Source organism: Dendrobates tinctorius, unplaced genomic scaffold (assembly GCF_039654945.1).
Source record: "Dendrobates tinctorius isolate UK_male_01 unplaced genomic scaffold, ASM3965494v1 ptg000030l, whole genome shotgun sequence".
Classification (NCBI taxonomy): Eukaryota; Metazoa; Chordata; class Amphibia; order Anura; family Dendrobatidae; genus Dendrobates; species Dendrobates tinctorius.
The window spans coordinates 31,541,167-31,553,655 of record NW_027361698.1 but is presented as its reverse complement, the minus strand read 5'-3'; the positions used below and the strand labels follow the sequence as shown (position 1 = coordinate 31,553,655).

Here is a 12,489-nt window from a genome sequence, read left to right as displayed (position 1 = left end):
TATGTTGCATGTAGTATATATGTAGTATGTATGTAGCATGTAGTATGTATGTAGTATGTATGTAGTATGTATGTAGTATGTATGTGGTATGTATGTAGCATGTAGCATGCATGTAGTATGTATGTAGTATATATGTGGTATGTATGTAGCATGTAGTATGTATGTAGCATGCAGTATGTATGTAGCATGCATGTAGTATATATGTAGTATGTATGTAGCATATATGTAGTATGTATGTAGTATGTATGTAGCATGCATGTAGTATATATGTAGTATGTATGTAGCATGTAGTATATATGTAGTATGCATGTTGCATGCATGTAGTATATATGTAGTATGTATGTTGCATGTAGTATATATGTAGTATGTATGTTGCATGTAGTATATATGTAGTATGAATGTAGCAAGTATGTAGTATGAATGTAGCATGTATGTAGTATGCATGTTGTATGTATGTAGCATGTAATTTTTTTTTTACATTCAACACATTAGCCGGATGATGGGACTACTACTGTCCCATCATTGGCTAATGTGTCAATCACTGTTATGGTAGCAGGCATCGCCCGATGGGACTTGTAGTCCCATCGGACGATGCCTGCACAGACCCCCGAAGCCTGCACAGCCCCCCGGCAGGCCGGCACAGCCCCCCAGAGCCTGCACAGACCACCAGCAGGCCGGCACAGCCCCCCGGCAGGCCGGCACAGCCCACCGGAGCCTGCACAGCCCCCCGGCAGGCCGGCACAGACCACCGGAGCCTGCACAGACCCCCTGGCAGGCCGGCACAGCCCCCCGAAAGGCCCGTACAGACCCCAGAGAGGCTGTACAAGGGAAAAACAGGATTTTTCTTATTCCGATACCGGAAGTCCCATAGACTTGAATGGGACTTCCGGTATCGGAATCGGCGATACCGATACTTTTTTTTTAAGATCGGCCGATCCATTCCGATCCGATACTTTGAAGTATCGGACGGTATCGCTCAACTCTATTAGTGACTATGATAAGTTGATTTTGGACAGCAACAGTAGTATTAAGTATGTCCAGTATATCCCAAATTTGATCATCTAGATAGTCTGTGGCCCTAACCAATTAATCCCACATTTGTGTAATCATAGGGTAAATGAAAATAGAACTGACAACTTTATTGGTCACACTCATCTGTACTATATGTGGTCTCCCTGAAGGGTGGGGTGAATTGTCCGCAGCTCTTTTATATAATGTATCTTTTGGGTATAGCCCGTGTATCCAACTGTTTGTTTGGAATAACAAAGGTGGCCGGGGTCAAGCGACCCAGAGTACAAGTACCTCTTACCCCTACTGGCATCCATTTATAAGCATTGTCTCCACATACCCAGAACATATCATTAGGTAAATCCCATAGGGCTGAATGTTGCAGAACCTATCTATGAACTAAGTCTATGAATGCAGATGCATTCTGAAGCATGCACCAAGTTGGAGATTGTCCTAAAGCAGGGTTCCCCAACTCCAGTCCTCAAGGCCCACCAACAGGTCATGTTTTCAGGATTTCCTTTGTATTGCACAGGTGATGCAATTATCACCTGAGCAATTCTCAGGAAATCCTGAAAACATGATCTGTTGGTGGGCCTTGAGGACTGGAGTTGGGGAACCCTGTCCTAAAGGACTACAATAACCTACATCAGGATTTCCACAAGTTGGGGTTCCTGGTACATATTCAGAGGACTCATTACAAGATATATTGCCAGGAATACTGGCACAGGTTTCATTAGAACCCTGTGGAAGCAAATTAGAAAATTTCCATGACATATTATGTAACCTTCTTTCTAACAACATTGGTTTGAAGGCATCAGTAGAGTGTGAAGTTACATTGAAACTGACTTGTAAACCATGCGTTGGAACTTGCCCTAGATTAGTTAGACTAGTCCTATTCTTAGGTACCCAAGCCCCTCCTTTATAGGCCAAATATTGAAGGTGTGTACTGCTTCCTGAGAGGTTATCTTGCCACCAGGGGTATCCCACCCATCCCACAATAGGTATACCAACAGTAATATTCCATAACCTAGCATTATCTGTGGCATTATTAGTGAATGTGTCAGAATAGTTAGTCCAAGCAAATAACTCCTCAGGTGGAACAGGGATAGCCAAAAAGGGGATGCTCGTGGCTGACACTGGTTAATACGTGCAGATCCAACAGTCTGCCAGAGACTGGGAATTGTCCAACAAATCTCTCAGTAATTTTTCATGATGTTGTATAAACTTATTATTCAAGGACGTTGGTGAATTTAGGCTGTCCTATGCGGTTACCAATAATAATATGGAAAATGCGAAAAACCAAAACATTATGTCCTCTTTATTTGCTATTGGCTTGTTTAACCAGCTTGCAGTGCGATGCATAGATCCAAGTCGGTCTTCCTTCTAGTTTCACTGATGTAAGGGTGATGAGGAGGACTTGAAAAGGATCATCATACAAGGGTTCTAGTCCGTGCTTTCTGACATGCCATTTCACGACTACAAAATCACCAGGCTTCAGGTTATGACAGGTGTCGGTTGTTGCTGAATCTGGAAGAGAAGAAGAAACTAGAGCATGGGTGTTAGCAAGATTTCTACTAAGCTGAATAACATATTGAACAGCACGGTCAGTTTCTTCTGATAACTGCTGAGGCTGGAAATTTGCAACTGGGGGACTGGCACCAAACAATATCTCATATGGGGACAAGCCATGTTTTACAATAGGGGTAGTACGAATGTGGTATAGTACAATGGGTAGGAGCTCTGGCTATAGATTTGGCTTTTCTAGCCATTCTATTGCTAACGTTAAATTCATTTTCTATTCTTTTGCATGTCCAACTCTTCGGTAGTGTAGTCAGTATCATGAACTGTTCACTTCTGCTATGGGTGGATTTAAATTTATCTTTAAGCTGCAGGATGATCTCTGAATCAGTGTCATTTTTTCTTCACCTTCTACTGTTTCACCTACCAGCTCAAGGGTCAATTTTTTTGTGACTTTTTCTAATTTTTTTGACAATAACCAGGATAATGGATTCTTTTTTATTTTTGCAATGGTCGATTCTACAATGTTAGAAAGTGATTTATTCAAATACTCTATTGTTAAATCAGGATTTATAAAAATCCTCTGTGTTGGAAGTTACAGGTTTTTCAAAATTTTCTGCCTGCAGAGTACTCTTTTGCAAGTTGCTTTCTACAACTGTCATAAACTTTCATGCCTGCATTGAATGATGGATTTATATAAAACATTCAATCTTGTACTGGCCTAAGATTTTTCTTGTTGTGTGTCCAGTTTTTCTAAAGGATTGCCACAGCATATATTATAAACTGCTGTTTCTTGAGAAATAGCAGCCATTGCCGTGTGAGAAAAATACAGTTAACATTAAGGAAGATGGGTAATAAAAATAAAGATTTACAGTACACTTGAGATATAACTGTGTTACTATAAAATGAGTATTAGGGCTAGGGCACACACAGCTTTTTCTGTCTGTGGATAAACACAGTTTTGGCAGCATTTTTCTACCGAGTTTTCACTATATCTGCATTAGTTTTTTTAATTGCAAGTGAAAACGATGGCAGCTTTTTTTTTAGCATAAATAATGATAAATGCTGCATTTATTGCAGCAATCAAAAAGTAGTGCAAGCAGTGATTTACTCAAAAAACACTGCATGTGTTTAACTCCATTGAAATCAATGGGGGGCATTTTTCTGAACAATGATCACTCAGAATAGCGCTGTGTGTGTATTAGCCCTTATTAAGAAAAGCATTAAACTATTAATATAAATTTACTCAAACTTTAAACACACTCACCAATATTGGAGCACACCATTTCCCTTGATGCCTGCTTAGAGACTATTGTTTGTTCAAGAGTGAACATGTCCAGGCATGTCAGGACATGAAAGCTTGGAAGCTCTGTCTTACTTCCTGACTGCGGTGGGCAGATACTTAACATGATTGACAGAGCTGCTGACCTGTCATCTGCTTGGCATTCACTGTCTACCCCTGTTCATTGTCAGGTTGAGCCCTAACAAAGCTTTCTCCTCTGTCCTCTTCTGCTATTAAGCTGTAAAATAAGAAAGTAATATCTAAAAATCATCGATTATGTGATAAATATAGACCCCACCCTTTTAGACGACAGGTTGAACAGATCTGAATCCAAGATTTTCGAATTGACACTGTAAGGCTAGTTTCACATTAGCGTTTTTTTGCACAGCGCATCGTGCGCATAAAAAACGCAAAGAAAAACGCAAAACAAATGTGCGTTTTTTTTTCTTCATGCGCACGCTGATGCGTCAAAATAACGCAGTGTTACTTGCGTTTTACATGCGTTTTTGCATGCGGTTGCGTTTTTTATGCGCATGCGTTTTTAGGTGTGACATTTCACAATAGCAAAATCTTTGACCACCAATGGGTCACCAGTGGGCGTGTTTCATTGGAATGTTTTATAGACCCTGTACTGCTGAATTCATCAGATTTTGCTGCTGTTTCCGGTGTCAAGATGGACTTGCGTCTGGATAATTTCCGCTTCAAGCTGGATCTTGACATTGCGCTGTCTCAGGCGTATGTCTTTTGTTGCCAGCAAGAAAGGGAGAGGGAGAGACAGCAGAGACGGCAGCGGCGTAGGTTTTGGAGGCATCCAATCATCGAACTCCGGCCAAGCCGTGGAGCATATCACACGCTGTACAGCGAGCTACAGGAAAACCCGGAGAAATTTGCTGACTATACACGGATGTCCCAGGAAAGCTTCCTTGACTTGCTGGGTATGGTTGAAGGAAACATCCGGAGAAGGGACACTCAGCTCCGGCGTGCCATTCCTCCCGAAGAAAGGCTCCTTGTCACCTTACGGTATGTATGTTGTTATGTTTGCATAATTTTTTTGGCTTTTTATTTTTTTTTTTTTTTGGTCCAAAAAATTAGGTTTTTTTTGGCTATTGATTTTTAACATTATTTTTGTGAAATTGCTTTTTTGCATAATGGTTTTTCTTCTGGCATGTACTAATCCCAAGCCTATATATAAATATATATATATAAATATATATATATATATATATATATAAATATATATATATATATAAATATATATATATATATATATATATATATATATATCTATATCTATATATATATATATATATTTATATAAATATATATCTATATAAATATATATATATAAATATAAATATATATTTATATAAATATATATTATATATTTATATATTTATATATATATATTTATATATTTATATATATATATTTATATATATATATATTTATATATTTATATATATATATATTTATATATATATATATATATATATTTATTTTTATATATATATATATATATATATATATATATATATATAAATTTTTTTTTTTTTTGGTGGTTTCCCTTTCTTTACTTTCTACCGGATGGTCAGCCATCCAACTCTGAAAGGGATACTATATTTCATTTTTGTTTTATTTATATATATATATATATATATATAAAAAAAAAAAAAAGAAATATAGTATCCCTTTCAGAGTTGGATGGCTGACCATCCGGTATAAAGTAAAGAAAAACAAACCATAGTGTAGGGCGCAGTGTGTGCAGGCGGCGAAAGACACAATAACCAAACATTATTTTGAAAAAAAAATATAACATTTATTTAAATTATTTTTTAGTTGCTGGAAACTGGGGGGTGTGGAGGGATGAGGAACGGCTTTGGGTGGAGTAAGGGGTTCTAGGGGAAGGAGGAACCAAAGAAGTGGGGGAAGGGAGCTGAGGCAAGGAAAGTTGTGAAGTGGGAGGTGAGGGAGGAGGGAGGGTAAGAGTCCTCCTCTTTGTTTTTTTAGGACGGTGGCCCGTCGTCTTCCTGCTGTCCTCGCTTGAGCCTGAGGACTGGCTAGACCCCGGGGACCGCCTTGAGCCTCTGGACCGCCTTGAGCCTCTGGACTGCCTTGAGCCTCTGGAACGCCTGGAGGCTGGGGACTGGCTGGAGCTGGGGGACCGCCTGGCACTTGTTGACCGCCTGCCAGGATCTTGTTCCAGCTGTGGCATGCTGGAGGTGGTGGATGTCCTGGCAGGGGCCGTAAATATTGAATGCGGGTCCCCCAGCTGATGCTGCTCCGAGGTGGTGGTGGTGGTGGTGGTGGCGGTCCATGCAGGCGTGGTGGCTGTGGCGGTCCATACCGGGGTGGTCCTCCCGCTGGTGGTGGTGGTTGCGGCGCTCAAGGCAGGGGTGGTGACGACGGGCCATCCAGTGGTGGTGGCGGCAGCAGTGGTGGGCCAGGCAGGAGCAGCGCTTGGCATGGTGTTGGCGGGTAAGTGTCCAGCTGCACTCGGACTTGGGGCGGTATATTGGTGTCCGGCGAGGCTTGGAAGTGTGGTGGCTGTGCAGTGATATGCAGCAGAAGTAGGTAATGCTGTAAAACGAGTCAGTGGTGGCACCGGTGGAAATGCCACCACTGACTGCTGCATAATCCTACTCTGCTGCATAGCCTGCATAAAAGCATTGTTGCAGGCCTGCATGACAGTCAACTGGAGGTCAGGGGTAAGGTGTTCCGCCGTGTCCCGAGCTATTTGGGTATAAAAATGATGCGCTGGTCTGGCGAGGTCGACTTCCAGGCGCTCAAGGCGACCCTCGATAGACTTGTAGCGTTGGTCCAAAAGGAGGAAACCACTCTCAAGTCTATCGGAGAGTGCCTTGAGGCTACTCTGAAAGACCGAGCTCAATTCAACGAACTCGGGCATGAGAGGCCTGTCCAAGGTCCTCTGCCGCTGCTGGCGGGAAGTGCCCGCAAAACCAGTGGCAGAGACCTGGGACAGGGGAACACCTGAGCGACCAGCTTCCTGGTCTCCAGATGACTGTGGTGCAGACCTGCAAGGTGCTTCCTCGCTGATGGATGGCTGGGAGGGGTCCGGGGCAGCTTGATGAAGGACCGCTTCGGGACCAGGTTGCAGGGTGCTGCTCCAGGTGCTGTGAAAAGAAAAGAAAGAAATTACTACCATAAATTAACAATCGCCAACTCCTGTGGAATAGAAAAGCACAGAATAAAACACAATACAACTAGAAAATACTTACGTTCGGGAGGCAAGGACCGGTCTTAAAAATGCCAAGGCACGATGGTATCGGTACTTCGTGCCGGTCCTTGCCGCAGCACCACTGCGAACCTTATTCTCCTGACGGATATCCCTGTTGAAGCGGTCCTTCATCGAGCGCCAACGGGTTCTGACTTTGTTCACTGTGATGGAAAAAAAAAAAAAAGAAAAAAAGTAAGACTATGCACTGGAGGCTGTGATCATCCAACTGTGTGTGATGATAGAAACTCCATGGAGTTAATAGCATCACACACAGTTGGGTGATCCCGGCCAAGATCACTGCTGCATCACACTGCATTTAAATACTTACGAAAATCCTTGCGGACCCGGGGAGAGGCGTTGTCCCAGCCATCCATCAGCGATGCGGCCACCTCGTTCCAGAGCCGCCGGATCACCACGTTGTCCGAGTGCAGTTGGTGACGGGTGTCCCACAACGGGACTCGCTCCTGGACTAGACGGATGAGCTCGTCGTTGTCCAGGGCGAGGTCCTCCTCCCGCTGTGGAGCCTAGAAAAGAAAGACAAACATTAATCTTTGAAAGATTTTAAAAAAAAAAATATCGATAACTAGCTGAAGAGCCCGGCGCTGCCCGGGCATAGTAACTAACTGTGGTTAGTTATATAAATTTAAAATTATCCTCCATCCCATAGTCCCGTGCCCATATTCCATCATACATATCCTCCATCCCATAGTCCTGTGCCCATATACCCATCATACATATTCGCCATCCCATATGCCTGTGCCCATATACCCATCATACATATTCGCCATCCCATAGTCCCGTGCCCATATACCATCATACATATCCTCCATCCCATGCCCATATACCCATCATATATATCCTCCATCCCATAGTCCCGTGCCCATATTCCATCATACATATCCTCCATCCCATAGTCCTGTGCCCATATACCCATCATACATATTCGCCATCTCATATGCCTGTGCCCATATACACATGATACATGTTCGCCATCCCATAGTCCCGTGCCCATATACCATCATACATATCCTCCATCCCATGCCCATATACCCATCATATATATCCTCCATCCCATAGTCCCGTGCCCATATTCCATCATACATATCCTCCATCCCATAGTCCTGTGCCCATATACCCATCATACATATTCGCCATCTCATATGCCTGTGCCCATATACACATGATACATGTTCGCCATCCCATAGTCCCGTGCCCATATACCATCATACATATCCTCTATCCCATGCCCATATACCCATCATATATATCCTCCATCCCATAGTCCCGTGCCCATATACCCAAACAAACAAACATACAAACACACACACACAAACACACACACACACACATACACACTTTGAGCCCTAGATATTGATAAACAATCCATGAAAAAATTATTTGTTTTAAATGGAAAAAAAACAACAAACATCGAAAAAAACAACCATGAAAATTTAAAAAAAAAAAACTAAAAAATACCAAAAAAAAAAAAAAAAAAAAAACCAGACTAGAAAATAAGTAAAAAAAAAAAAAAAACAGTCCGTCTGTACTTACATCACGTCTACCCGCCCGCACTTGGCCTTGCTGCTCCTGCCGTTCCTCCGGTGGTGGTGGCGTGATGGAGGATGAGCTCTGAAAATTAAACCAAAAAAATTAATCACATGTGTTTATTTTTTCAAATCCATACGGAAGCATAGTTCTCACTTCTTCTGCCTCTTGCCCTGTCCCGGGGACATATTCTTCACCAGATGAAGACATGCTGCAATAAAAAAAAAAAGAGACATAAGTACATAGAAATGTATTGAAATTTCAGCCAGACATTAGGTTTTTCATACTTACATTGGTGCAGCTTGTGCTGTGTGTCCACTAGTGAGCAATCCTTAAAGTATTGTGGAATCCCAGTGCCCACACCATTTTATCACCTTGGTTCAATTTTTTTTTTTTACTGTCTAGACCAAATTTCAGTCATGTTTATGTAAAAAACGCATGCGCATAAAAACGCAAGACCATGCGCAAGTATTGCGCTCCCATAGGCTCCAATGTGGTGTTTTTGCGCATTCCGTGCGCATTCCGTGCGCATGCGTTGTTTTAACGAGACAGGGCGGAACCAAAAATGCAACATGTTGCGTCTGACGCGCCTGGCGCAAAAGACAAAAAAACGCATGCGCACGAAAGCGCAAATATGCGCAAGACCATGCGCACATCATGTAAAATATAGGTGCGCAGTGCGCATGCGCACTGGTGCGCCCGATGCGCTGCGCACAAAAGCGCTAATGTGAAACCAGCCTTATAGATATATTTTTAAATATGATCGCACCGTGATCCCAACTTGAATTTTGGTACAGATGTGGCTAGGAGCCTAGCAGGCACATGTGCATTTTTTGAAATTTTTTAAATTAAACATTTTTTTCAAAAATGTGTTTTAAAATTTTGCTTTCGCATGGGTAAAATATTAACAAAGATACTCTTGTGACATATCTGGTGAAAGCCTGTACACTTCTAAGTAGAATAGTGTTTATTTTGTTTCTCTATCTTTTTTTCTAGCCTGAGTTATGAGGAGAAATGTAAAGGCAGGCAACACCGAAATTCGCACTTTTTCCGAACTTCAATTAACTTCAAAATCAATTTTAAACAATCTAGAATTTTTCTTCTTCACATTTTGCATTCTCTGACACACTATTACCAAATAACAAAATCTCAAAAGAATTAAAAATATAGAGGTAAAAATCATTGGTTCACTTGACATGGAATGACCCAATCTGGGAGACCTTTTTACTGTTACTATGGAGCATGAGTTTTCTGAATATGACAGAAAGGCTTCTGATAGGGAAAACTATGTAAAAAAATTGGTAAGGACAAAAGATAGCTTAAGCTGTGTACTTAATTTTGCATGTAATAAAGTGTTTTATTTGATGTGTAATGTGAACAATTCTGATAGGATTACTGGACAAATATTGATTGCAGAAAGAGCAATGATGGCATTTAAAATTACTCGAAGGAATGGATTGTTCTAACCAATTCTTATCTCTGATTGTTAAATCATTGTGAACTAACATATCCTTCAAGTTTTTGATGCTTTATAAGTAACCAAAGAGCCCTGTACAACCATTTCTGTTATATATGCTTCATTCTCCTGTAAGTGCCAGTTTCTTTTTATACTGGAGCGTATGGTTTTTTTTCCATGGGACCATGCTCAATGGTAAAAATGATTTTTTCTTGCTAGATTTATCTATTTTTTTCACTTTTATTTCTTTTTATCAGTATATCTGTTTGACTGTGATCCGCTGCCTTTTTCATCACTTCATGTACAAGATGAATAGGATGACCTCTCTTTTGAAATCTACCTTTATGTTCAGCCGCTTGGATATTTAAATCCTTGTCATTGCTGTTAATTTTGTGGAGACGCCAAAACTGACTCTAACATGGTGATCTTTTTACATAATGAAAATGGGCACTATTACAATGTAACAAAGAATTTGTTGCTGTAGACTTTCTAAAGGTTTTAGTGTGAATTTTGCCCTCTTTTTATTTCAACATGCACATTCCAAAAATGTTAAACTTTAACTCCCAAATTGTGACATAAAGACCATGTTGATATAATTGACTTTGTTTAATTAGAACACAGATATGGTAAATACATCTTTTGAGCCAGACCATATGACAAAAATGTCATCGACATAACAATCAAATGCATTTTAAGTAAGGGTTATTATTATTATTGTACACATAATACTACTTGCTAAAACTATCAGAAGCCTCTGTGTCAGATTCAGAGAACACTCATGCTCCATAATAACAGAAAAAGAGTCTCCCAAATTGATAAGTTATAAACGGGAGGTCTATTTGGCTAATACAAAGGTCTTTTTGTTCATAGGACTGCAAGAGGCTAAATCATCAAATAAGAGAGGGGATGGCCACAAGTTGTTGGTCCAATAAGAAGCCAGACGGATCATTAATTCCACTGCTACGGGCCCCTTGGAGTTAAATGATAAAAATGATCTCTATTTCTCTAAGCCAATGTTTTTGTCCTATGTCTATTTTTATTTTTGTTCCTATCCTTCTTTCCTTGGAATATCTATTTTTAGGTGCTAATGATTTAATGTATGTAAATGATCTACAGTAAATGGTAAATGGATTTCTATTAAATAGATGAACACACATTTAAGCTGAAAATAACATGACATAAACTCATCCACTTGTGCCTGAAACCCTGCCGACTTGTAGCCAGCCAATAAAATGGATAGGTGGGCAGGACTTGGTTGGGTTGAGCAAGGTTTTGACTGCTGAAATCCATCATTTTGCACCAGTGAGGGCCATTCAGAGAATTTAGTGTCTCTCACAGGAGTGCTTGCTCTCATCGTTCCCACCAGGGAGCTGGCCCTTTGTTTCGGATCAGTTTGGAACGACTCATCACTAGTCTGCACATGATACGACCTCTAATGATAAATTCCTTCTGATAAAGCACTGATTGTATCGAAATTACAACAGACAGCATAATAAACTACATATCCTTATAATTAGGCTCTCAGCTCCGACATTATGCTGCTCTCAGATTACATAGCAGAAACCAGGTGACAAATTCCCCTTAATTTCAGTATTGTGACCTAAAGGAATTAACCAGTTGGAAAAAAGTTTTCAGTTCCGCATGCTCGGTGCCACGGGGTGATCCTCGACTCTGCTCTCTATTTCAAGCCCTTGCCTCCTCCTGCCGACTCCAACTCAAAAGTATTTCCCGGGTCCGTACATTTCTTGATCGAGAAACACAAAAACGCTTGTGCACGCCCTCATTATCTCCTGCCTCAACTATTGCAACCTCCTACTCTCTGGTCTCCCCTCTAGCACTCTGGCACCACTCCAATGTATCCTAAACTCTGCTGCCCGAATAATCCACCAGTCTCCCCATTATTCCCCAGCCTCTCCTCTCTGCCAAGCCCTTCACTGGCTTCTTATTGTCCAGAGGCTCCAGTTCAAAGCCCTAACTATAACATACAAAGCCATCCACAACCTGTTTCCTCCATACATCTGTGACATGGTCTCCGGGTATTTACCTACATGCAACCTTTGATCTTCTCGAGATCTCCTTCTCTACTCCCCACTTATCTCTTCTTCCTACAACCATATACAAGACTTCTCCCGTGCTTCCTTCATACTCTTGGAACTCTCTATCCCGACACATCAGGCGTTCGCCTACCACGGAATCCTTCAAAAGGAACCTGAAGACCTACCTCTTCTGGAAAGCCTACAACCTGCAGTTATCCTCGTCTATTGAACCGCTGCACGACCCCTGTAGACTGTGAGCCCTCGCAAGCAGGGTCCTCTCTCCTTTTGTACTTGTGTGTGCCTTGTATTGCTCATGTTTATTGTACTTGTCTTTGTGTGCCCCTTTTTCACATGTAAAGTGTCATGGAATAAATGGCGCTATAAAAATGAATAATAATAATAATAACTT

The 12,489-nt window shown here is 41.3% G+C and overlaps 2 protein-coding genes across 2 annotated transcripts in view; one reads left to right on the top strand and one right to left on the bottom strand.

The window, feature by feature from the left end:
- Nucleotides 1-12,489, top strand: part of QRFPR (pyroglutamylated RFamide peptide receptor) — a 92,286-nt gene that overhangs the window by 36,852 nt on the left and 42,945 nt on the right. The window lies entirely within an intron of this gene.
- On the bottom strand, nt 5,548-7,781 carry LOC141086183 (uncharacterized). The gene is made up of 2 exons (XM_073572000.1): nt 7,045-7,781; nt 5,548-6,939 (listed from the first exon to the last, which is right to left on the bottom strand). The coding sequence occupies exons 1-2, from the start codon at nt 7,173-7,175 to the stop codon at nt 5,634-5,636; spliced, it is 1,437 nt and encodes a 478-aa protein (XP_073428101.1). The 5' UTR covers nt 7,176-7,781; the 3' UTR covers nt 5,548-5,633.

Excerpts from the sequence above, each read along its gene's own strand:
- LOC141086183 (XM_073572000.1), bottom strand. The coding sequence starts at position 7,175 with ATGAAGGACCGCTTCAACAGGGATATCCGTCAGGAGAATAAGGTTCGC. Across the intron at positions 6,940-7,044 it reads CCGGTCCTTGCCTCCCGAAC|CACCTGGAGCAGCACCCTGC; the intron begins GTAAGTATTTTC and ends TTCTTTTCACAG.